This window comes from Myiozetetes cayanensis, unplaced genomic scaffold (genome assembly GCF_022539395.1).
Source record: "Myiozetetes cayanensis isolate MyiCay16 unplaced genomic scaffold, myiCay2020 scf2-11, whole genome shotgun sequence".
In the NCBI taxonomy this organism is placed as follows: Eukaryota; Metazoa; Chordata; class Aves; order Passeriformes; family Tyrannidae; genus Myiozetetes; species Myiozetetes cayanensis.
This window is the reverse complement of record NW_026087411.1, coordinates 59571379-59598305: the sequence shown is the minus strand read 5'-3', so window position 1 is coordinate 59598305 and position 26927 is coordinate 59571379. Positions and strand designations below refer to the sequence as shown.

The 26927-nt window shown below is 37.1% G+C and overlaps 2 protein-coding genes across 4 annotated transcripts in view; one reads left to right on the top strand and one right to left on the bottom strand.

The window, feature by feature from the left end:
- AKAP7 (A-kinase anchoring protein 7) overlaps positions 1-26927 on the top strand; it is an 80371-nt gene that overhangs the window by 17429 nt on the left and 36015 nt on the right. For all 3 annotated transcript variants that reach the window (XR_007629113.1, XM_050316671.1, XM_050316670.1), the window contains exons 5-6: positions 3889-4001; positions 13832-13976. Coding sequence is in view for 2 of the 3 variants with exons in the window: in XM_050316671.1 (XP_050172628.1) it covers positions 3889-4001; positions 13832-13976 (258 nt within the window). In the remaining variant the exon portion in view is untranslated. The remainder of the gene's footprint in view (positions 1-3888; positions 4002-13831; positions 13977-26927) is intronic.
- On the bottom strand, positions 7968-11009 carry MSH5 (mutS homolog 5). The gene is made up of 2 exons (XM_050316669.1): positions 10963-11009; positions 7968-10404 (listed from the first exon to the last, which is right to left on the bottom strand). Exon 2 carries the CDS (start codon positions 10401-10403, stop codon positions 7968-7970), a length of 2436 nt encoding a protein of 811 aa, XP_050172626.1. The 5' UTR covers position 10404; positions 10963-11009.

Genomic DNA, 26927 nt, shown 5'->3' with positions numbered 1-26927 from the left:
TCAGTATAAGAGAGGCAGATTACATTCAGTAATTTTGGCATTTTAAAAATAAGGTACAAAATGCTATTGTAGAGTACTTCAAAGTGCATGAAAGATAGTCTGAAAGCTGTCCAAAAATTTGTTCCAGGAAGTCACTGAGCTTGTAAAAATAGCTTTAACATTTCTAGGGTATACTTTGAAGCTGCAAACATTGGTCAGCCTGAGGCTAATAAAGGAAAACAGATCTTGTTTGATTTTTCAGTCTAGGTAATAATGATAATGTCTGGAGGAAAGACTGGAGGTCCTCATTTTTTAAGACCCATGAACATGGTCTGTCTATGTTTCTTGTCAATGGCCTCTAATTAATTTCAATTCAGGCAATACCCATCATAAACTTTAACTTTTATGTATTTGCTGGTCTACAAATCCACTTTTATGCTGTCCCACAAGCCTGGAACTTTGTCTTGCCTACAGCATCCATGTGTCCTTCCCAGATTTTTTTTTTAATCCCTTCTTGTAGCCACTTCTTCAAAGAGCTGTGTGGATATTAAAAACATTACATTATCTTTTAACCTTCCTGTGCTCTCAGGAAAACACTTCTCTTTGTTTATTTTTCCCCTCAATCTATTCAGATTTCTGTCTATTTTCATTATCTTTGAAGAAGGAAACATTGTGCTAATGATATTCGTAAGTCACCTTAACTAGTAAAGTGTCATGTTTTCCATACATGTTGAATTCTGAAAAACTGGGGCTATCTGTAGTACCAGCAAATGTGCCAAATGTCTTGAGCCTGTGATGTTTAATACGTCTGTGCCCTGGCAAAGCTGTGAGAGAAGTTTGATGACCACGAGAATGTGTATGGACACACACACACGTGAATCTGTTGAATTTAAAACTGCAGTCTCTCTCTGAAGTTGTTTTCTCTCCTCTGACCCAGCTTTTCAATATGTTTTTTTCTTGATAAGAATTGCCAGGTACAAAAGAAAGAGGAATTTGGAAAGATAAATAGAGCAGATATCCAGATCTCGAACAAAGCTATTTAGTACAAAAGGAAGATGCTCAGGCCTCGGGGTTGCTGTTCAGCAGTGTAAAGTGTAGGTACCCAGCTGTCCCACCCAATGTCCCACACATTCACAGTGCCATATGGTCAGCCTGCCCTGTTGAGAACCCTGGGCTTACAGTCCTGTGATCAGATGCACATTGGCAAACCTCTGGTCTGATACTAAACTCTTACTGGAGTCAGGAGAGGACACCCACAGAGGTGCAAATCTTCACCAGTACAGATCCTGACTGCAGAGTAGGAGATAAGACTGCATGGCATAAGATGTGATGGCAGAAAAAACCTGGAGGTTTTAGAGGGGAAAAAAAGACTATCCACAAGACTGAGTCAGAATATCACAGGGCAGTGTAAACCTGGTTTTGATAAGACTTGCCCTTTGTTGGAACATCAAAGTCAATAGGTCCTCAAATGATGCGGTTCAGAGAACCAAACACAGGAACCAGAAAATGGCTTTGTTACAGATAATTTCAGTTTTAAGTAACTGCAACATTTTATTAACTTTCTAACATCAGAAAATAAGCAGGCTGTTGGATGCATGGAAATACACGCACACCATAACTAAATCAACTTATTTGAAGTTCCATATCTCATTTTGAAAAAGCAGCAAATGTGTATTTGTATTCTTCTGCTTTGATATGTTAATCCATTATTCAGCAGCATTTGGGTGCACAGCTGCGCAGTAGCTTAGTGGGGATTCAGTATAAATTTAGAAATGTTTCCTGCAGACAAAATTCAAAATAATAGAAGTGGGTAGGCTGTACTTGTCTATAGATACACAGCTATTGCCATAGGTATATAGTTGCCTATAGCTACAGATATATAGCTGTATAGATTTAGATACACAGATCTATTTATCTATATAGCAGTTATGCTTGTATTTACATACATGGGATGAGAGAGAGAGAGAGAATAAGGGCACAAACTGAAACAGAGGAGGGTCCCTCTGACCATTATGAAACATTTTTTCACTGTGAGGGTAACCAAGCACTGGCACAGGTTGCCCATGGTGGTTGTGGAGTCTCCATCCTTGGAGATACAAAAACCTGTCCAGACATAGTCCTGGACACCCTGTTCTAGGTGGCCCTGCTTGAGCTGGGAGGTTGGTCCAGATGGCCTCAGGAAGTCCTTTCCCACCTCAACCATTGTGTTATTTTCAGCATTCACCATAGTAATAGGATCCCTATTGCCATTGTGTAAAAGTTACACAGGTTTTAATCAGATGGTCCTTTCAGCGTCCTGTGAGTTAGAGCAAGAAGTTGGACTAATTCGTTTTTGTAAAATGCATCAGCATCTTATAGGTGGGAAGTGAAGGCTGAAAGTTTTCAAGTGGGCATGTTTAAGAGATGGCATTTGGTTCACTGATTTTTTTGGCTTCTTGGGAAATTCCAACTTTTGCATAGACTGTGGAGCCTGAGATTATAAATCAGAGGCAGCAGAGAAAGAGAAGAATTTTGATTTCCAGGTCCCAAGTGAATACTCTGAGCTTCTTCTAGAACTTTTATGTTGCCAAGTAATGCATAAACTTGTAAAATCTCCTCTTAAATGTGATTTCAAAGCAGCTCATTTAAATAAGCAAAAAATTGTAAGAGTAAGGACTCTGGAATGAACATGTTACAGGAGTGTGAACCATCAGACTTATGCTAGATAGCTTTATGTGTCTATATTCTTCTTCCTTGGACCTTCCCTAATTTTTTTTAAGCCAGCTGTGCTTAAAATAGCACAGCCAGTGTAATGCTGTTTCTTTCAGGTGGGAGTATAAAGCACTGTGGAACTATCAAGCCAAAAAATAATATACTTAAATGAAAATACACAGTTATGGTAAGCGTTGATTAAATTTATGTGATAGGATTATTTTTCCTGTTTTAATTTCGGTTTGATAGCATGAGTCAGCTAGACCTACAGCAAGTGAAAAATTGGAAGTTGTATTTGCAAAGAGAAATTTTTTTTTTCCAGTTTTTCTGTTTTCAGTAATAGAAATTTTCTACTTAACGGTATTATTTTTGTCACAGGTTTAGTCAATTTTATCTAAACCTGTTTTCAAAATTGTTACAGAAATTTTTCACATGCAGTATTTTAGCTGAAGGCAACATGGAACATAATTCAAGAGTTATACTGAAATTTATTTCCAATAAATTAAACATTATATTGGACAGATAAATTGGAAGTAAATAGTAAAGTACATCAGTGTTGTAAAACTGCTTTGGCTTGGACTGTAGACAGATCAAAGTGTACATTAAAAATAGGAAATTAGTTTAGAAGGCAACAGTGAAGCTTAAAAACCCAAATAAAAAATCTTCAGCATACCTGATATGTTTTCCAATTCTGGCATGTAAATCCAGGACCACACTTAGAGCTTTCACTTTCAAATTTCCTTTGGTCTGAGTGGGAGATTACCCAAATATAGACAATAGGAACTCACCACAGAATAGTGTTTTTGAAGAAAGACAATTCTGTTACATACTTAGAGTTTTTGTAAAGTTTCCAAAACTTTAGTGAGAGTGAATCTTGAATAAGGCTAATGTTGAATTATTATTTTGATAGCAAAAACAGACAGCTGTTTTGGACCAAAAAAAGGGACATCTTTCTAAATATTTTTATTTTAGTAAAGCTGAATTTGTGACCTGTGTTAACTGCAAATGTAAGACCATTTTCACATGAAATAATATATACCTTTGAAAAAATGGTATGTACCTTTGAAGTTAATTATAAATCTCCTTGCCTTTTAGTATTCATCATCTTGTTTCTTCCATGTGAAGCAACTGTGACTCAAATTACAAAGTTGAAAGCACAGTTTTAAGGATTCTATTAGGTAATATCTTTGTACCTCTACACTCTTCTCCCCGCCTCAGAGACTATGAAGAAGATATTTCAAGAAAAGGGGATCTCAGCAGGAGAAGAAAGAGCTTTTCAACCACATCTGACCTTCATGAAGTTGTCAAAATCAACAGAGCTACGTAAGCAGGTGAGCTCACATTTCACGTAGATCAGCAGCAATCTAGAAAGTTTAATTTGGAGATGCACAAAGGTGCTGCTTATGCTGTAGCATCATACTTTGTAACCAGCTGAAGAGGTAAGACTTCAAAAATACTTATTTAGGAAAAATAATGCAGTGCATCTACCATATAAACATTAGTCCTGTACTGTAAGTTACCACTCTTGATATTCTCAGTACATTAATATCACAGTCTATTTTCTGTTGTGAAATTAGGCAAGACCAAAGGCTAAAAGTACTTGTTAAAGATTACAGAACTCTAATTAGGGTGTAGTTTGTACTCATGCTGTTTGTTTGCAAAGTTTTGTTTCTGTATAGGAGAAAACAAGCAAGTAAACAGTGAAATTTCTGTTTGGATTATGCATAATAGGCAGACTGTCAGTTCTACTGACTATGCTTTGGTGAATTTCAGAGTGGCGAGGAAACACATCTTCTATATTCTCTCTTGCATTTATTTCTTGCTTATTTATTAGCTTTTTTTGGACAAAATACAGAAATACATAAATGTAGATTATAACTGTCATAAAAATATATAGAAGCAATACCAGTGTACCTGTTTTTTATTGCATACTAATTTAACTGTAATACTGTATTGTATTATCTAACATAAGGTATATCTCCATAAATTTTTTTTGTTGACATTGTGCAGAATGTTTTATGTGATCCTTTACCATTCTCTAGGAAAATAAATTTCAGGAAAAATATTTTAAATAGGAATTAAATTACATAATATTTAATATTAAGTAGTAGTCTGAAATCAGTAGGCAGAAGGCAATGAGATTTCAGATACATAAGAAATTTCAAGGGCACACATACTTGCTCTAAAACAGAAATAAGGACTTATCCACAGGATGCAGGTGGCATATATATAGATATTAAATTTGTAGGCTCACATAAGCTTTTGCTTCTATTAACAGTTTTTTAAAAAACACTAATTTTAAAAAATCCACAGCTCTTCTAGAATATCAGCTGTTCAATAATTTCACTGTTTGGTTTAAACATCGAAGACAGTCAGGGTGGGGTTTTTGCCATTCTGTTTTCTGATTGTATTTTTGGCTGGTTCTTTGTTTCATTTATATTTATCTACCTTCCATGAAATATTGGCCAGGATGCATACTTTCTGTGTTATGATACTCAGTGCTGCTGACAGAACCAGGTCAATGTCATTCCAAATCATCTTCCTTAGCCCTCTATAATGCTGGATAATGCATATGGTATTCTAAAGATATACTGCATAGAAAGATACTATGTATTAAAAATCTGTAAATTTTTCTCTGTCAATTCAGTGTCAGGCATAAGCATTAATCTTTAGTGTAATTTTTTGTTTCATTGAGTACATGCATTTAGTTATATAATTTCATACGTTTACTGAAAGCAGTAAATACAAATATGAAACATTTGTATTTTGAGATCATACAAGAATATGAAAAGCAAGGAAGGGGGAATGAATGAAAATTACATGTGAAAGCATATGAAAGACCAAATAGTAGTAAAGTGGTTCAGTACAGTTCTCAACTATGTAGCTTTATAACTGTTAGTTTTAAATGTAAGTTTCCTTATTTGAAGCAATATTCTTCTAAGTCACCCTCCTTACAATGGCATCTAAATTCCACCAAATTTATCTTTTTTGGGAAAAAAAACCACCTGTTTTTAAAACTCTAGTACAGCTTTAGGCTGTTTGGAATGCATTTATTCTGAAAAGATTTTAACTTCCCTAGAGTTAAAAATATATTTACAAAACAAGGAGTTTGAGAATTCAGAACTAGGAAAGATCTCAAGAAATAAGCTTTTCACTTTGAAGGCACAGCATTAAGCTAAAAATGGTAAATGCAAAAAGCTTGGAAACAGGTATTAATAAAGGATAAAAGCATGAAATAAAGTTGAGCTACCTGGTTTACTGTACCCCTCTCAGCTTCTTAGATTAAAGGACTTATCTACCTACTCAGAAGTGGGAGCAACCCATTCTTCATGCTTAGTTGGACATTCCTGAGATCACATGCGCCACTGAAAACTTCCAAAATCAGTGTGCTTCTAGCTATCCTTGTGGAAGGAGATAAAGAGATACAATTTACTTGCACATGTTTAGCTATTTCCAGAATTATTTGAATGATAAGAATCTTGGGTTAGTATCATTATCTTCTATGCAAAGAACCTAATGAAACACAATGAAAGAAGTAACCAGAGTTTTGCACTTGAACATAACATTTCTATTTCTGCTTCCCTCACTTGCCTGGTAAGTTGCTGCAGGCTGCAGGTCAGTCACAACCCCTCTGTTTTTCATTTGCCCAGATTCCTGTTTATTTCAGGGTGTGCTGTGAGGCACACTTCATAAATGCTGTATGATGTTTGGAGGTCCTTTGATACCTAGTGCTTCCAGAACTGCAAATACTGTTAAATGAATTTCATAAGTAGAAGATGACTGACAGCTAAATTGATCCGATGGCGTCTGCTTAATTAGTACAGAGTATATACGTAGCTTAGACAGTGGCTGACAACAAAAAATGCCAAAAATATAATTTATGAATCTTTAGGATATTATATTCTTTTCTAAGGTGTATTTTTAGAATGCTGTATGCACAGATAGTAAAAGAGAACGTATTAGTGAGAAAACACTTGTGAGCGTTCTACAAGGCCTGATTCACTGTTACCGTTCAACTTTGATGGTAACATCATGGAGATGCTAGGTATTATTTTTCAGACAGTATTATTATAAGTGCACTGGAAACAGCATTAAATGCATGATTCAGTAAATTATTATTGTATTTTTTAACATAAATTATGTTAAACTTTTGTCACTCTCCAGTTTCATACAGAGGTAACATAAGGTGCTTATTTTGTAGTAATAATAATAATTTCCTTCATCACTAAGGAGGAAATTACACACTGAAACAAACTCAAAGCAAACTCAAAGCAGTGTCTTCAACTTCAAAAATTTGTGATTTGCCATCTTCAGCTAGACATACCTGATATCATGTTTAATACTGATAATTATGAAGGGAATTAATTTTTTGTCATGTAAATTTTCTCGTAGTTTATGTGACATTAATATTTTTGTCTTCTTGAAATCACATATAGCTGTGTGTCTGCTGATGTGTTTATTAGCCATAATATAAGCAGTTAGAGCAAATTTTGGCAGACAATAAGCTATCTAATGTCTCTTCTTATTTACATGAGGAATGTCACCTCGCTGCAGGAAAGGTTATTACTTCGATAGTACTTAGATACGGCTCTTGGGTCATTAATTTGTTTAATGTATTTTTCTTGTGTGTGCATACATTCAGTACTGTGTTCAATAAAGATCTTCTGCTTGACAAGAGAACTGAAAGGGAATCCTCCCTTCTGATATTTTATCTCTAATGTTAAGTTTTACTTAATACTTAAAAATAGAATAGAAAATGTGAATTTCTCTCTTACTTTCCTGGATTTATAATTTTGAATTTATTTATATCTGTGTGGCATAGACACATAGTTGTGATACAGGACCTTAGAAAAGAGAGTGATTCTCCAGCAAACCAAAGCATGTCTCAGTTCCTGGTGATTCTAACTTCCAGCAGTCTTTTTATAATAATTGCTGGGGTCTCTGGCATTTTGGACAGAAATACTGTATAAGAAAAGCCACAGAGCTCATTAAATCCCTCTGTATTTCCATTTATCAGCCTCTTTGTCAGTGGTTTGTATTGTGACAACTGTTACTTGCTGATACGTGTCAGAGGCACATACTTATTTGGAATCTTTGATGCTGATCCTAAAATTGCTGAAATAATCACTTTGGCACAACACAAAACAATAAGCATTTTGCTTTCACAGTCTTCTAAGACTTTACTATAGACAGTTTGTTAAAAGCTAAATGTACTGATAGTGAGCATTCTTTAAATTACCAAACTTTCCTACTGAACATAGTGGATAAGGTGCAATCTGTGCATTTACACATACCTGTTACAGGACTGAGGCTGCAGAAGGTAGCACCTCCTTACTCATGAACTCTTCCAAGTCCACATGGGGATCATCAAGGTCTAGGCAAAGAAACTTTTCTACAACGGACTTGCATTTTTCCATCCGATCTCCTTTTGAAGGATGATCAAGACATTTGATAGGTTTTCCATTGCGAATCAGTTCTGATATTTCCACTCCTCTTTCAATAATTTTGGCTGGCATTCCTGCTAATGCTGCAATGTTGGCAGCATGACTAACAGTGGACATGCCCTCTTTGATCTGATAGAAAAATATCAACTCCTCTCCATCTTGGTGGGTCTCCATGGTCAGATACTCCAGAAGAGGTGTGTCAGGCAGGAGTTCTAGCTGCATTAAACTGTGAAAATTAGTGGAGACAAAGACCTGTGGACACTGCGTTCCTTGTCTGATCCAGTACCTCAGGACAGCAGCCAGAAGGGACAGGCCATCCAGTGTGTTTGTCCCTTTACCAAACTCATCAATAAGTACCAGGGACCTCTCTGTGGCATTGTTTATGGCCTTGGCAACCTGGTTAAGATCAATCATGAAAGTGGAGAGCCCTACAGAAACCGATTCCCTACTGTGGATTCTTGTGTAAATGCCATCAATTACTCCAATCTCTGCCTCTGCTGCAGGGACATAACTGCCAATTAGAGCCATAAATACTATAAGACCTACTTGCTTTAAATAAACACTCTTTCCAGATGAGTTGGGCCCTGTGATGATCTTTATTCGCCTGGTAGCCTCACCACTGTTCACGGGATTGGCCACGAAAGTCTTTGCACACAGTTCCATGAGTGGATGTCTTCCGTCCTTGATGTGGAAGCCGTGGCGGTGAGTAAAGTGAGGTCGGCAGTAGGCGTTCTCCCGGGCCATTGCTGCCAAAGCTAGGAGCACATCCAGGTGTGCAGTGTACTCAATCACACTGTTAAGGACTTCAGACTTCTCCAAGATCTTTGTCTGCAGCTGGTGCATGATAAGTGTTTCCTGGTCTCTGACCTCAGAGTGCAAGTCACCCAGCAGGCTGTCCAGCTCCTTAGTCCGAGCACTTCTGTAGTGCAGTTTTTCGTCTGACAGGAACATGAAGTCCAGGCCTTCAATTTCGAAGTCACTCTTATCCACCATATCTGGTAGCCGTGGAATGGTGAGAAGGAACCCAATCAAAGGAATGTAGATCACACAGCAGGAGGGAATATGATCGTCCAAAGTCTCCAGTTCTTTTCGTGCCACTTCTGTAAGGAAGTCTGGCAGTCCCATCAGCTTTCGTTTCTTCTCATCCACAGTGGCATCCACATTGGGTCTAACAGTGAAGCGGTTCTGTGAAAGGCTGTCTTCAAAGTCTACCACTTTGCTGATTAGATTAGCAATGTAGTGCAGATCATCAGTAAAGACACGTGAAATAGTCTGAAAAAGTTCAATAGTGTTGGGCAGAGAACGACACGTGTCTCTAAGGCACACTGCATTGTATGCTGTTTTATAGAGTGCTTGCCAGTCACTAACTTTTGTGTTGGAAAGAGTCATTCTTTTTAGAATAAGAGGCACATTTTTAATATTCTTGAGGCAGTTTTGAAGAGTGAGGACTGTTTCATGGTTCTGAGCCATCAGGAAGAAGTTGATAACATCTAGCCGTTTGTTCAGCTCTGTCAAGTTCCGGGTAGGTCGTGTGAGCCACAGCCTCAGAAGTTTTTCTCCCCATTTGCATCTGCAGCGGTTTAAAATTCCATATAAGCTGAATCCTTCTTTTAGTCCACTGGACAGCTTGTACACAGAAGGATGGATATCACTTTTAAATATCTGCAGGACACAGTAAGTGTCTTGGTCCATATTCACAGTATCTGACAGCACAAATTTTTTAAAGGCCAAAATAGGAACTGCTATACTGCTGTCTTCAAGCTCAACTCCAACCCTTCTCCTGTCCAGAAACTTAAGGAGGCCCCCTAAGGCTCGTATCATGAGTGGACTTTCAAAAGGGATGATTGAGGACAAGTAGAGAATTTTCTCTGTTGCAGTCATATGAGATGGAATAAATGGAAATTGCCTAGATAGGATCCGTTGCTTGCTGACTTCTAGACCAAAATCTACATTAGGAAACAGGACAATTTCTGGTTTTCCAGTGTCTTTATCACCAGCAGTAGCTGTTAGGTTGGTCAGGAATTTGGCAATATTCTGGTCCTGTTTTGCACTGGTCACTATGCATTGAGGATTGAGTTCCCCAGTCACCTTTTGCAGTAGCTTGAGGTCTTCATTATCAGGCATCTCAGGCATGAAGTAGACTGAGCAATCTTCCGTATCATAATAAGTAATTGCCAGCTGCCCTGCATACCACAAAACAGACATGTGTATCTCAGAGCCCTCTTGGTCCTCTTGTTCAGGCTCAAGCAGTGGTAGCAAAGCATGGCTTGTGGCTGATGTGGCACTCATTCTGTTGACAAGAGATATTTTTATTCACAACTCATCCAAAAGGTCCTGAGAAGTAACTGTAATTGACAACAGCAGGTTAACAATCACTCTTCCAACTCTGGAGAAACTAAGAATCTACTAGGCGTTAACAATAAATGTTCAAGTGGAAAGATGCAGCCAGCATCTGAAAAGATACAGCTGCCATCTGCTTCCAAGCAAGGTGTAACAGAGCAAACTACCAGCAATGCTGGATTTACAGTTTTTCTTTGTATCCTTTATATTTTTTAAGTATGTATATATGCCCTAATGCCCATAAATACAGTCATGTACATGGGCATGTATATCAGTGTACAGAATCGTCCTCCCTCAGAGGTATGGGACACACACATGTGCTGACCTCAGCTCCTCACAGCAGTGCAGCCCATAACCTGGCCATCATTTCAGGGTCCGAGCCCGGTATTTGTGTAGCACCATCACACAGTACTATACAAGTACATAAGGGATCACCCATATTAATCCCCTGTCACCACCCCGCTTCCAACCCTCTCTCGCTTCTTCCCCCTCTACTCGCCCTCCTCACCACAGCCCGGCAGCTCGTCTGGGCTGTTGCGTGTCCTTGCAGCCCAGAAGCGTTCTCCTGACCCCCTTCCCCTGCCTCTCCCCACGCTCAGGCCCCGCCGCCGCCGGGCCCCGTCAGGCCGGCCGGACCCGCCCCCTCCGCAGAGCCCGCCGGGCGTGTCCCGGCAGATCCCTCCGGGCGTGTCCCGGCAGAGCCCGCCGGGCGTGTCCCGGCACATCCCTGCGTGACCGGGCCCTCAGCCGCACGGGGCCTCCCGGCTGGAGGGAAGCACCCCAGTGCTGTGCTGAGTGTGCGGTCTGGTACAGGGGACCTCATGCCGTGCCTCTCCAGGCCCACGTTACGTAACCATGTCCCTTTACAGGCATCATCCATCCATTACAGTTCTTCCTTCAAGAGGCAGGTGTCTTCCTTCTGCCCTCCCAGTACCAAATGCTTCAAAATAACCTCTCAAGTACCCTTGTTTCTCACTCCCCCCCCTTATGGCTTATCTCTGTAATCAGCATCCATACTATTCCCATGTGGTAACAACTTTTCTCTTTCATCTCTACTGTTCCAGACCCTTTCAGCTAAGAAATGAGCCATGCCCTTCCTATGCACCTGCTTTGTTTCATCCTTTCACATCACGCAGGCAGCACTCTAGCAATTGCTCCAGTTACTAAAAATAGAGTTTTCCCATGGCTGCTTTTCCAAATACCTTTCAGTAGTGCATCACAAGCACAACTCAATTCCTGAGCAGTCAGCATTTGATTCATACCTTACCAATCTGCCTTTGACAAGCAACATCCCTACCTCTTGTAAATGTTATTTTTTTATTGGAGCATGAAGTTGTGATTTTTATCTTTTCCTCATTTCATTCCAGAAGTACTCAAGGCTTCATATTTTGACAAGTGTTCTCCTGGCTGAAAAGGTCTTTTTTAATTACTAATTGATATCTGACTGTATTTCAAAGAACTGTCAACCAAAAAGCAAGGAATGATGATTTAATTTCAAAATAACTTTAGTACATAAGGACTAATCTAGCCACAGAAATCAAATTTCAAATAGTGATAGTGAGGATGGAATGAATGTAGTCTCCCAAGGAGATTGTGTACTGTGGAAAAACATCCACCACTAGATGTCATAATTTCAGAGATACAAAAGGAAATACAAAGACATTTCTGACCTTCGCTAAAGTAAAATTATGGGGACCAAAAGTCTCTAAATTAGACTTTAGAGACCCAGATGTGTGAGTACTTATGGAAGCAAAGAGCTTCTGAAGCCAATAATTTTGTACCTGAGTAAAAGGTCAGTAGACATACCAATGCTGAGCCTATCTTGCATATATGTAACTTTAAATGAAGCACCACAAGAAATGCATGAATATGATGCTCAGATGAATGCATACAGTGCAATGGTATAGTGAGGGAGGAGACAGTGTATGGTCCTTTCAGGGTGTCTGGTGAGGAGGGACCTTTGCAGTGCAGAAGGGGATAATAAGAAAAGGAGGAGGCCCTAAGCAACACACACAGAGACCCAAACCTGACCAACATATGATAAGGGAAGGGGTAACAAGAGCCAAAGCTGGTCAGCCCCACAGACTAATAAAGACATGTCAAGTGTAGGGATGTTCACTGCAGTAGGATTAAGGACCTTGTCAAATGAGATGGTAAGAGAAAGGAGGAGGGCAGAAGCAAAATATACAGAGACACAAACCTATTAAACTTAACATACAAGCCCAAGAAACAAACTTTGTCAGTCATAGTAACTGAGGGCCTATCAAGAAACTACAGGCAAACTGTGACTTTGCAACTGTTGGGAATGTAAAGCTGAGGGTCTGAGATGTTGGGAGGGGGGCTTGGTTGTACTGTGCAAATGGATGGGGGATGTGGGAGGTGCAGGGGAAGAACAGAGAAGGAGTGGACAGAACTGGCTGTAAAAGGGCCCAGTCCTGTGTCTCCTGTGAGCCCTGTCTATGGGTACCGTTGAGGGCAGTGGCATCCCATGTAGCCAGCCATGTCTGTGTCCTCTGAGCATGTGTGCGTATCTCTGGGAGGTGAAAGCAGCAGGTACATCCATCAAGACTGGGGTTCCAGGGCACTGGACTGGGCTCCAGCAGCCAGGCAGTAGGGAGCCCTGGGCTGGAGATACTAGAGGCAGCAGTGCTGCTAACATCCCCTAGCACATAGTAATGATACCTAAATAGCAAACAGCATTCTTGTGAAGTAGATTGAAGGAGAAAATAGCAAATTTCTATAGAGATCATATATTTTTATTTAAGATGCAAAGGAATTAGGACTCCTAAACTCATAAAATAACTACTGAAATTATGTTTTCTGAAAACAGCTCAATAGAAAATTTAATGTGTTATACTTCATATATGCAAAACTGTATTATTCCAATATGATAAATTGTGGTAAGTTTTAAGATTTACTGAGTTAAAAAACTCTATTCCTGGTAAAATACAACTACATTTTCCTGTGTGGTGATTTTAAAGATTCAGAAGACTGCCCTTGACATACTTTTGAGACTCTTCCTCGTAGTGGCATGCCCAAGTGATGACAGCAAAAATAATTCCCAGTGACATATTCCACGAACATTGTTGAAAACCACTGAAAATTAAAGCACTTGTGGCATTGTGTACGTCTGTTTCCTACAGGACTGAAGAGGAGGTGGTAGAAAGTAGGAGTAATGACACTTTTATTTCATTGTTTAAGTTTGCAAGCAGAAAATGCTTACCTGAAAAAAGAGATTTGGCATATTATTCTTTTTGCATCTTGACATAGTTTTCCATCCTAACTATACTTCTGGTTAAAATGAAAACTATAGGAATCAAATAAAAAATTTGTCTTCTAGTAGAATGCATTATTGAATTTTATGTTGCTTTTTAAAGGTGAAAAAAATTGACTCCAGCCTGTATGAAGATTTCAAAAGCCATTATTTTGGAGATGAGATCTTGCACCGCTTTGATCTTTGCTCCATGTTGAAAAAAAAGCAGCCAAATGGTTACTACTACTGTGAATCCTCTATTGTTTTTGGTAAGTACCTCTTCATTTTTGTCTTATCAACTGTGTCTCTGAGTTATATGCGTGAAAAGCCTTTTTTTTGAGTGTAAATTAGGCGTTTCTTGTAATATCCATGGAGTCAGACAGATATTTGTCCCTCAGCCCTGGCTCTGCAGGAACTCTGTGCAGTGGTTCTTACTGACAGCTAAAGTTTATGTTCAATTATCCATCCCCAGAATCCCATTCCATTTCTTATCCTAAAATGAGTGTTTAAGATTAGTGAGATGTATCACTCTCCAGAGCTGCTCATCTCTCTGTTGGCTTTAAAGATGGGTTGTGTGACTAAGTTAGATTAGACACAGTAATTTTAGGTGATTAAAGCTAAGTGAAATGTCTGGTTTGGCGGAGATGTGACCTTACTTGGACTATATTCATATACAGAGAAAATTTCAGTGTTACCACAGATTTGGTAATAACTCTAAGACTTTGAATATTGTACATTTAAGCATTGTGATACCTTGCTAGATAATTATAATCCTAGAAATCACAGTTGTGTCCTCCTGCTTTATCTGAACAGAAATACCACTTTTAAAAGTTAGTGCTGCTCCCAGGGCTATGCGTAGGGCTTTGGTGAAGATTTGGTTTCTCACTTGTGGTAACTTCTTTCCTTGTGCTGCAGCATTGCTGGTGGAAATGCTTCCTGGTCTGGAGGATTGCTTTGAGGACTTTTAATTAAATACTGGCACAATACTTTAAACATGTCAGGTGCTTCATAAATGCTAATTCCTGTCAATGTTTTTGTTTGCACTTAGGGTCATCTTTATTTAGCTTAGGTAGACTGTTAAAAAACAAATCAAAAGAAGTGCAGCAGAAAAAAGTGTAGGATGTGACAAAACTATTGCAAAATCCAGATCAGTCAAAATCAAAAGTCAGGTATATTTAAACATATCTATCTATCTATCTATCTATCTATCTATCTATCTATCTATCTATCTAATTTATTACCTTGTGTTATGCATATCTCATAGTTATGTTTATATTTGTATATATAACTATATATATATAATGTCTTCTGTACATGTTTGTAGATTTAAAGATTATCTAGGTGCATCCAAATGCTTAAGAGAAAGAGAAATTGTAAGATCATTTACTATGGTATAAAATTTTTATCTGGGTGAAATTGAGGCTCCACTATTCCCAAATATACCTCAGAGTATTTTGGAATATGTATCTGATTAAGGAATTTGTTAAATAACTAGATACAAAAAAAAAAAGCTATTTAGTAGTATGGTTGGTAGATATTTACAATGTTATTTCCCAAACATTTATTTAAATTTCTCTTCTTGACCTTGTGCTCTTACTGACATCTCAGAATGCTAAAATGGGACAGTCTTTCAGCAGTCTTTTGAATGTGAGTCCCATTAAATGGTTTATAACATCAGTCAATCAACTAGCATTCAAAGCAAGAATCACACGCTTGTTTGGCTTTGACTCAATCCTGGTATGACAGTGCGTAAAGAATTTATGTGTCATTTCCACACTCCAAACAGAACTCTCCTTTGAATTATATTTACATGAGCACTACATTTCTCTAGACATAGTATTTGAGTGGATGTTCTTCACTGATATCAGACTAAGAAAGTGCACTATTATTATCCCCATATTTTCATGGACTTCGATGCATCTTGGTGAAATATATGCATTTAATTTTCTGGTTTTGTACATGTTAATATATATTTATTTAAAGCAAACAGATGAAGGAAAATAGCATTATTAAAACAGAGTTTAAATGACTTGTTTTCTCATTCCAGAGAAGAAGAAATTATATTTAAATGAATTTTGAAAATTAATTTTAAAATGTTTTAAAATGTGATCTGAATAGAGTTTTTTAGTAAGTTTAGGTAGCTAGGACATTAAAATTAATACAACAGGGAGTTAATGCAGTTCTATTAATACATTAGAAATAGTGAAATTTGGAAATTACTTAATACAGACAAAACACTGTATCCTGGTCTAGTTCTTTCTACATGTACAGGCACTCAAGCAGTTATCTTCTTTCCTTGAAGTGCACAGAAAATACAGAAACAGAATTGATGTCTTTTTATCTAGAGTTTGGTCAGACTTCAGTGGTATTCATCTAATAAGATGAAAAGATCTAAAAAGGGATCAGAATTAATGTTAAAAATCCATACACAACAAAGACTTGCATACTACCATGGCCTGGCAGCCAGGAGGGCCAACCGTGTCCTGGGGGAAATCAGGCAAAGCATCGCCAGCTGGTTGAGGGAGGTGATTGTCCCATTCTGCTCTGCAACCTCACCTTGTGTATTATGTGCAGTTTTGGGCACTGCAATATAAGAAATATACTAAGCTATTAGAGGGTGTCCAAAAGAGGACAGTGAGGATGGTGAAGGATCTGGAGGGAAAGCCATATGAGGAGCAGCTGAGGTTACCTGGTCTGTTCAGCCTGGAGGAGACTGAGGGGAGACCTCATTGCAGTCTACAGCGCAATGAGGGGAAGCAGAGGGGCAGGTAGTGATCTCTTCACTCTGATGATCCAAGGGCACAGTATGAAGTTGTGTCAAGTGAAGTTTAGTTTGGATATTAGAAAAACTTTTTTCACTCAGAGGGTGGTTAAGCACTGGAACAGGCTCCTCAGGGAGTTTTTGAAAAACATCTCAGGCACATGGTGTGATTCTTGGGGTGTCCTGCATAGGGCCAGGACTTGTTGATCCTGTTGGATCCCTTCCAACTCAGCATATTCTATGATTATCTGGCTAGTAAGTGCCACAGCACATATCAGCTCCACATTTTAAAAGCATATTTGAAAATATGGGAACCGAAAGAGATTGATATGAATAAAGGCAGAAGTAAAACACCTGCTGAACTGCATCAATATGCACAGCAGGTAATCAGGCTTTTACGGTATGTTACATAGCAGCATCCACTATCTTCAGCAGAGCCTACATCTGCACCAGAAGTTTTCTCTACATCTGTGTGCCACCCCACAGGGGTTATTCAGGAGTTAAAAATTGATGTGATACTGAGGATAATATTGAAGCTTCACCCTCGAAGTAGAGTTCAGTTTACTGTTTAAAGCAAACAAAACAGAAAGCCAACAAAGTGTCCTTCTTCAGACCACCTACCTCATGGCAATTGTATGTCACCTCAAATCCCAGAGAAGACCAGTGAATACTGGAATGAGTTGAGCTTCTCAATATATATTCCTTCAACTGAATAATATCTTGATATCATGGTAAAGATGTTCAATAGACCCTCTGACCATCAAGGGAGCATTACATAAATCTTCTTATGTCAAATATGCCTTTAGCTTTAACTGTCTCACTTAAATATTTTCAGAATGCATTAATGAAGATTTTTGTAGACTTATTTCAAAGAAAATTGGTTTATAGTAATATAATGTAAAATGAGATTATATATATACATTAAAGAAAATTGTCACATGCCAAGTTGTTTTCTGTGATGTTTCTCCTGAGTGGCTTGTTAGAAGACTTCCCCTATGCTATCTCTGAGGTGGAAGAACTTAAAGTCTGTTCCTTGGCGGAAACCACTAGCAGGTACTCTTACTTTCTGCACAGTCAGAATTCATATATCTGGAATGTGGCCCAAGCTGCAGGTAAAGTACTATTGCAAGCCCCCTTAATCCTTGCAATCTACCAGTAGCAATATGGAAAATGACATAGCAGGCTGCACACATATATTTTATCTGGATAAAAGCATAATAATGAGGTAAAAGGTAATACTTTTTGCTGTTCAAATAATAGCTCAAACAAATGCCTTTTTAAGTTGCAGAACATTAGGAGGTCAATTTGCTTTTCACTGGAACTTTGTACAAGTTTGGTGTCATCTGACCTTGTCACCAGTTACTCTGCAGTCTTTCTGAGGTGGGAGACACCTGCGGAAAGTCACTTTTCCCAATAAATTAAATAAAATTTTCAACTAAATAGCAAAAAGATACATTTTATTTGCAATCTTTAAGTGGATGAGGGAGATCAGTAACATTGTGAACAGAACATGTTACAAAAAAAGTAATTCTTGCAATTGCTGTTGTTAGGCTATTTGAAACGTTTAAGTAACATTTTAGTTTAATAAACTTAATTTGGGTTGTGGTGCCGTTTATGCTTCCACATTACCTTTTACAATGTTAGCTAGGCAGCTGCTCAACACCCATGTCTCAAGCAGAGAACAAGATGCTTCTTGTGGTACCTTGTATATGAACTCTACAGACTGAAGATAAGTTTGTCAGCAATAGATTTGGAAATACCCACAGGGAAGAAAGAATTACAGAAGAAAGAACAGGAGAAAAGACTCATCTGTACATGAAACAGAAAATAGATAACATTACTCTATGAACCCCAAATAATACTGAGAAGAAATAGAAGACTGAAAATAAATGAATTGGAAACCAACTGATAGTTGGATAGATTGGCATTTGTCTGCTTTAGATGGTCTCCAGCTTCTCCGTCGACAGGTGTTTGATTGATTTTATTCATATAGCAATTGGACATTTCCTCACGTTGGAAACAGCAAAAGTAACCAAGAGTAATCCTGTTTTAATTGTCCAGATTCTACATCCTGCAAAATTACACATATCGTGTGTTGGTTTCTTTTTATCTTCCTTCTTAATTGCATGAAGTGAATCACTTCTTCTAAAATAACGAATCATTCCTTGATTTTATCTGTTATGTGCTCCTCTAGTTCTGTAATTTCAAAATACCCATAAGTCTGGTTCTTTTACTTCTTAATAGTCTATTTGTGGCCTAACTTCTACTTTCTCCATCCTATTAGGTTGTGAGTAACTGTTTTTGAGTTTGTTGCATATCTGTGGCACTCCTCCTAAAATTTTAATTAATAGCAGTCATACTACTTCTGGAGAAAAATATTGTGGGTGGTTTTCCAGGGGCTATTTCTTAACAATTGAAATTAGTAATTAATTCACTGTTTGTGTTGAGTTTATCCAGAACTGCTGCAATTTTGTGCATGCAGTATGCTTAGTAAGTCTTTGCCCACATAAAAAGCAAGAGGTATTGTGTGCTGATCAGAGAAGTCTTTCCTTAAAGCGCTATTTCTCATCAGTCATGTGATAGAATATTGACTTATAAAAATGGTTCTTTTAAACATGGCAGAGAAAAACTCACATTTTAGTTATTATCCTAGAAGCCATGCTCTTTATAGACAGTGACTAGAAAGCAGCGATCTGTGATTTCTTACACACATCGAATATTTTTTGATTCTCTAATGAGAATATAATAGCAATATATTTCATCTGTGTATTGCTACGTTGGGCAGTTTCTTCTGTATTTTCTAATTTTCTGCTACTGGAACATTGACCATTAGTATAGCATTTTTCATAATAAGATAGCATTTAATATTAAATTCATAATATCAATTATGACTTAAAAGCTATATGGATTCATTCTGTGTGTGGATAAGGAGAAGAGGCTGATTGAGAGGGAAGTAACCAATATGGTTTGAAAGTGAGAATTTTCATTTCAGAATAATATTTCATTGTTCTGAGGCAAATTCTAATGTTTGAGCTTTAATTGTGGCAAATGTGTGACAAACTCTTCATCAGAAAGTGACAGGGAGCTTCAAAGACAGGCATACGATGTTTAGAATTCAATAATTCATCTCCTAATACTGAAAGTAAGTAAAAAACCTTTTCATCACTTTCTGTGATTATGAGATTTATTTGTTATATTTGATTATGAAATTTCCTTTATTGTACAGGGTAATTTTTGCTATTCTCTTTGTAAAATACCAGAATGTAATTCTGTTTGAAGACTATTTTCCTTTTGTTTACCAACAAAAAAGTGTTTGAAGTAGTGATGTGTTTTCGTGCCAGAGCTGTTATCAGTAGTTGAAAATAAGTGAAAATAAGATTTTCTAAAATGATTTTCAAAAATCTGTTCAAACAATAGAATAAAACTGATGAGGTAAATCTAACAGGAAAGCACAAAAGCCTATTTGACATCAGTAAGACTGTGATTCATGACTCAAAATTCAGTTGAGTATGAAAAAGAATTGATTTTTTACAACTTAACATTGTATGCTATAAAATACAATTTAATAACATCCAGCAGCTTTTTTGTGTCTTATATATTTATGATTTAAAGATATTTTCCTCAGCAGATTTTGGTGTCCAAACAACATATTTGTTTCTAAATTTAATATATTAAAGTTACATTGAAAATATGCAAAGCATTAATTTCAATATATTAACGAAATAGTAAACAGACCACCTAGAGGAGGAATAAACTAAATATGTAATATTCTTTCATTGAATATATCAGTAAAAGATAATTAATTTTTATTCTTAACATCTACCTAGCTAGCAAGTTATTTTTGTTGATACATATTTGTTGTATAATCTTAACATCAAATAGAAGGTACTTTTGATTAACCGTAATTGAATCAGGCTCTTCTTCAGATTCTGTGAGGAGTGTTTTTCAGGAGTTTGAAGGATCTGGAGTGAAAGGAAAACCAGTTTTCCATTGTTCAATTGTCACCATTTTTCAATTGTTAGTGGTTAGTGCAGAGCTGAAGAGATTATCCAGTGAGCTGCGTGGTTGCACAAAGAGTCTAGTAGGCTTTCTACCTAATGCCTGTGAGATATTCTAAAATAAGATATGTTTGCAGATCAATAGTGATCTGTACTTCGGGGGTAATGCAAACACTCACATAAAAATGTAATTGTTGGGGGAAAGGGCTTGTTTTGAATAGTACCACAACTTGCATTTCTCTTTCACAGCAGCACTCAACAATGGATAGAAACGGGTGTTTCTAGGATAGAAACAGTGTTTTTCTTGTTTTAGACTACATAAAATACTTTTGAAGCCTCTAGTGTTTGTAAAAGTAGCGTTTTTTCAGTGGAAATAATTTCAAGATAAAATGTGACAGATTTTAAAGACGCATTGTAATGTGGTTTATAGTGTCATGTTTCCTAGAAAGCTACATTGTGCTGTTTCTTATGGAAACAGTAGAATGTAAGAGCAAGATTACATCAGCCACAAGCTAAAACATGACATTATTGTCTGAACAGTAGCCTGCCAAGTTACTTGGTTTTAATCTGTTCTTAAACACAACAGAAAGGGTCGTCACAGTACCCACTGAACACACAGTATACAATCTTCTGTTTTTCAAATGAAGATCTAACATTTAAGATCTGTATTGGTATTTAATGACAGGAGAGAAAATTGAACCTCTTCTCTGTTTATAGGACAGTTAGGCAGATCTGTTGGATATGAAAGATTTGGAGATGTCACTCATGCAGTATAGAGAATTTTCTGGGAGGGTGACATACAACTCATAAACAGGTTGCTGTATTATATATATGAAGAGTTTTAATTTCTTCTTAGTGAAGTATGTCTGAGTCTGCCTGTGACTCCTTTTTTTGTCAGCCACCCAGCTGGAGACAGTCCAGCACTGTGCTTAATACCCCTGTCTCACATCTTGAGCACTTACCAGAGGATGTAGGTGAATGCAGAAGGGGGCCAAAACTTGCCATTTACAGGAACTAATAAATGGCTGAGCAACACATAAGAAATAATGTGGATTTTTTGCACTGCCTTTCATGCTAGTGTCAATTCCTCATTGTTCCATTGCAAGATTAGATGTGTTAACCACCCTAAACTGTCTGATATTACTTGAGTGGTTTAATGTACCTCACGTACCTGTGCTGTGGAACTGACAAGAGGCACTTGGGATCAGGTGGAGATGACAATGCTAAGTGGAGCTGTTCTTTCTGCTTTTCAAGTGTTGGCTGTTAGGTTGATGCTATAATATTTACCTGTGTTCTAATTTCTGTACCAGCATCAGTAGCTTAGGAGGCTTACATGACCAAAGCATTTATATTCATACTTATTAGACATAATTACAGACACCTGAAGTTAGGCTTCCAATTTTTTCAAGTTTCTCTAAACTTGTCCACCCTCTGTTTTCTGAGGCAAGAGTGGATTCACACTGCTTGCATTCTGAGCAGATATCTGGGTGTATGTGGTGGTCAAAGTGCTGAGCTTGACAGGTTGATTTGGCACAACAGACTTCTCTTGACCTGGATTTGCATTAGCTAGAGTACAGGAAGAGTGAGCTCTTCTTGTCTTCTCTAGACTGCATGGTTTTACTTCAGGTAAATAGTTTTATTTCTGAAGTCCCAAGACACTACAGTTGACCCTTTCACACATACTTTAAAAACCTCTGCTATTTATGGTTTTCAAAGAACAGATTTGCCTTAAAGAATTCCAATCACAGCCTATGGATTACAGCAGAAAGTAATTATTGACTGAAGACTGTTTAAAAAACTTTTTACCTTTTGAATAATTTATTTAGAGAAGAAGTGAAAATTCCGCGATTTCATTTTGATACCTAGGCACTGTTTCCATAGCTTGTTTATTTTTTTTATGTTTAAGGTGTTTTGAATCAAAACCCCTAGATACTGAACTTTATTGCTTTAATCAAGAGAACAAAAGCCTTTCTTATACATAAAACTGTTCCTAATTAAACACTTTAAGAAAGTAGGTCAAGCTGAACAGGAACAAAGCACTCTCTTATTCCAAAATAAGAGCATTCACATATGGAATTATTCAGAAACAGCTCTTAGTACTTTAAAATTCCCAGGCAGTGTTAATCTGTCTTATCTTTCAAATGCAGGCAAGCTCTATAGTTTTCTTTCCCCATTCCTATCATATTGCAAACACAAAACACATTGGACGTTAAAAATTTGCATCAGTTGATTAGGTTGTGATAACACCTTTGGCAGAAGAGGAGATTTGTTAGTGTATCTTTAGTATTAGAAACGTTATTTTCAGATGAAAGCAAGTAAAAGCAATCATTATTTTACATGGAAAATATACCTGCTTATGGATGTACTCTTTTAGAAGATTATGTTGAATTCTTTGTGATTCCTATTATTGGTAAATTCTGCTTTCTAGACATTGACATTTTCTTTCCTGATACATACAATACCTCAAAAAACACACCATCCACAATCCAGATTAGCTGTTACATCGTTTACTTCTTCCATTTGTCTTGCAGTTATCTGGTCAGAGCTTCTCATATTTTTTTCCAGAAATATAGAGAATATCTGGTTTATCTTTCTTCTAATTCATTACCTGGATTGGTTTGAATGTACTTAGTGGTTATTTATATTCTTGGTGATAGCTTTTCTTAACTTCTAAGAGCACAAAACACATGAAAGCATACTGTTTCTCCAAATGGAGTTTTCAATGTAATAATACAACTCTTTCTATATAGACATAAAACCCCATGCATTTCAGAGTAAGCCTAAATCTGTAATTTGAAATACACATGTGTAAATCATAATGCCTTAGTTATTTTAGAACTATTGCCAATACGTTCCTGATAAAGAGTCATCTCTATTTTTACTTCTTCTCTGTATCATGGGGCCATTTTCACAATGATGCTGTATTTATTCAGGTGCTTATGAGGAACAAGGGCTAAGAGGTTTTAAAAATTTCGGTTTTTTCTGATTTATTATCTGTGCTTTCAATTTTAAACTCTCCAATCACCTTCATTTCTTTTCTTTGCTTCTTTCTCAATTTGGTACTTCAGTGATACAGGGCCAGTGGTGGTGGGGCTTACCTAATGAGGTTCTAAGTAAAAGAAAATTATTTTTGGACAATATTACTCTGTGCTAGAATAGATTTAAAGGTAAGAATTGTACAGTGGAGTGCAATAGTTAAGTACAAAACATTTTTGAATAATGGAATATTTTTGAGCTTCTACTTAGCATCCCTCTTGTCTAGACTCTAGATGAGTTGCACTGCTCAAACACATGGAAATAGTCAGGTGTGTATATCTGCTAAGTTTCTCTTCTGTAGTGGTAGCTATTCTGACTACAGCTTTTTTATTTGAACACTTATGTCTTTATTGGTTTATTTAATATGGAAGTATCTGTAAGGAGTTGCATTCTGTCACATTTTTTCAATGCTAATTTACATTTTGACAAATCTGTATCATAATGATCTGTCAGTGCACTTATATGAATAATTTTGTACTAGTAGTGCAATTATAGTAAGAGATCTACAGATTTACAGTCTACAGACTCCTAAGGGCTGTTTTGCCAAGAGATTTTGGTCCACAGTCCTGGTCCACTGTCTCAGCACTGTGAAATATAACACTTACTGTGTCTGTTAATATATGTTATCTACCTGACTGAAAAGTGCATTTTATAGATATATTATGTGGGCAGGTTTTAAATTAAAGGAGGGGGTTGTTATATGTCTTTGTGTATAAATAAAATTCACAAGTCAAAAAAAAGGTTTTAGGTGAATATCTTTTGTAGGAATTTGGCCCCAGAATAAGATGCCTCCATTTCCAGTTGTGTGCAGAGTCCAGTGTCTCAGAGCAGAGTCAAGAAAGTGCAGGCTAAACCAAATGATGATTGAACAAGCTGGTGGGAAACACCCAGCGTAGAACTATGCCAACACCTCTCTGTCTTTCTTTGGCTTTTGAGTTAGGCATCTCACCCTACTGGGATCCAAAGCCCAGTATCCACTGTTTGTGATACAAGGGCACTTAAATCAGATTTTTTTTTTTTTAATTTTAAAGAGGAAACAGTACACACATAGTTGGTTACATTTCTCACTCAAATTGGACATCAAGGCCTTTTTCTTCCCCCATCTTGGGGGAAATCAATCCCCTAAAGTCTGTAAAAGCCACAACTGGCAGCTTAGCTTGCAAGGGGAATGATGCACCTTTATTCTTCAAGAAGCTTCACCAGAGCAGCAGAGAATTCAAACCTCATAGAGCCGAAGAATAAACCCCACGCTGCCCCAAGTCAGACTCTGTAATCCTGTGATTATTTGCTGGAGTGTCTAGTCTTATGGAGGTCACAGGCACAATGTTAAAATGCTCACTGGACTCTCAGTCTTGTGGCTGATTTAGGAAAGGGAGCATCCAGTTTCTGCTGGATGATATGTGGTTTTACTCAGCTTTTGGATGCAGATGCATCAGTACTGTCTAAATGCTCTAAATGTTTGGTGCTTGTCTTTTTTTTGTTATTCATTAGAGACAAATTACCAATATAGAGGATTGATATGTACTTTTATATACGTCTCTGTGTCTATGTTTGCATGTTTGTATATATGCACATGCATGCATGTTTACTGTGAGGTAATGCAAAATGTTCTTTTTAAGCAGATCTTTTCTTGCTGGAAACCCTTTAATCAATTCAGCCACAGCAGTGGGTGGTGTTTGCATGGAGGAGGTTAAGAAAAAGCACACTAGAAAAGCTTTGAATGCATGTGGGTTTGGACGGCCTTTGTCAATGGGACTTGTATGGTACCTTGACATGTATCAAAGCTGCTTCCTACCATTTGCTCAGTAGATTCCTCATGATAAGCTTTGGATTGAATACAGCCCAGATGTTCGCTTTTTCATGTATTGTAAGTACATGATTCATTGAAATGCTCCTTTTCTTTGGAAACAGTTCAGAGAATCTCATACATGAAGGTCCATTTAAAGGAGCATCGTTTTTGACTGTTGCATGTTGTTATCTTTTGTGTGTGAGCTTATTTTTCAAGCTATGATATATTTGACATTCTTACATAAAAGCTTCATTAGCACTTTAAAAAAAGTCCATTTTTAACATCATAATTAAAATACACAGATATGTCCTATTTTATCACTTAGTATAAAATAACAGTGACTTCTCCTCTCTTCAGAAGTATTTATCATTGCTAAGGGTGAAAACAAATGTCTCTTTCACTTCTCTAAAAGGGAAACACAGTTGTAGTTTGTACAGTACACAGAAATTTTATGGAAATAAACAGAACTCAGAACAAACAGAAACCATTTTACTTCCTCCAAAGCCTGTTTACACATGAGTATATTTTGTAAAGAAATACTTTTCAATACACTGAGGTAGAGAAAGAATTTATTTCACTTAGTAGACATAATATCCTCTTTTTGTTCACAAGCAAATGCAGAATCACATTCCCATTTTTGTGACCTTTATAAATATCACTGTGTCCTTGGAGTATAGAAATAGGCAGGAATTCCCACTCAGTTACTTACATTTTATGCTGTTGATGTAAGCATCTCAGTCAAAGCTCCCAATTCCTAAATTTCCTTTCAAGAATGAAAATGTTTTTCTCAAAATAATATAATTTCTCTACGAATAGGTAATAGATGTTCATATATAAAACTAAAATTCCAGAACACACTTCCCTCATAGTTATAAATCTTAGAAACTGAGATTGAAAGACAATAAGCATGTTTCTAGATGAAGATACAAGAAAGTCTTCTAGATGTAGGGCTAGCGGGCTTTTTTTGAGAACCTTCCAGTAAATCTCTCCTAGTTGTTAGCTCACTTTTGACTCCATAGGTTTCTAGATTTTCCATAATTCTTTTAGTGTTGCAGGCTTTATATTAACATAGATATCTCTGCTCCATCTTTTTACAGAGATGTGATAGAAAGTCATAATGCGTAATCTTTGCTTTACTTGTTCTTGCTTTACTTTTTACCTTTTCCATGTATCCATAACTTTCAGTTTAATGTTGTCAGTACTCTTATATGACTCAAAAAATAACTTACTGATTTATTTGGAAATGCATGTCTTTTAATTTTAAATCTGTAATTATAATCTACTAATGTTTGAGTCTCCTGGGAAAGTACTATAATTAGGTCTACATTATTTTAATCAACTCCCATATTTTATGTTATCTGTAATTGGAGGCCAGTGAAAGACTGGTAGAACTATTTGTTTAAATCAAAATTAGGAGGCTCTTGATCTGTAGAAAAATAATAACAGGGTTCTAGAAAAAAATTTAACGTTGGTGCAGGACTTCTGTGTTACTCAGATTTTTTTGAGAAGAATGTATGAAAGCAATAATAAGAATCTGTGTATGACTAACCAAAATGAATTTAGTTCACAGTCATCTGAGAAAGCTAAAGTTGGCTGGCATTCCCTTTCCTTTCCTTTCCATTTAGAACAAGCTTTC

What these genes read in the sequence shown, in the direction of transcription:
- MSH5 (XM_050316669.1), bottom strand. Translation starts at nt 10,403, where the DNA reads ATGAGTGCCACATCAGCCACAAGCCATGCTTTGCTACCACTGCTTGAG.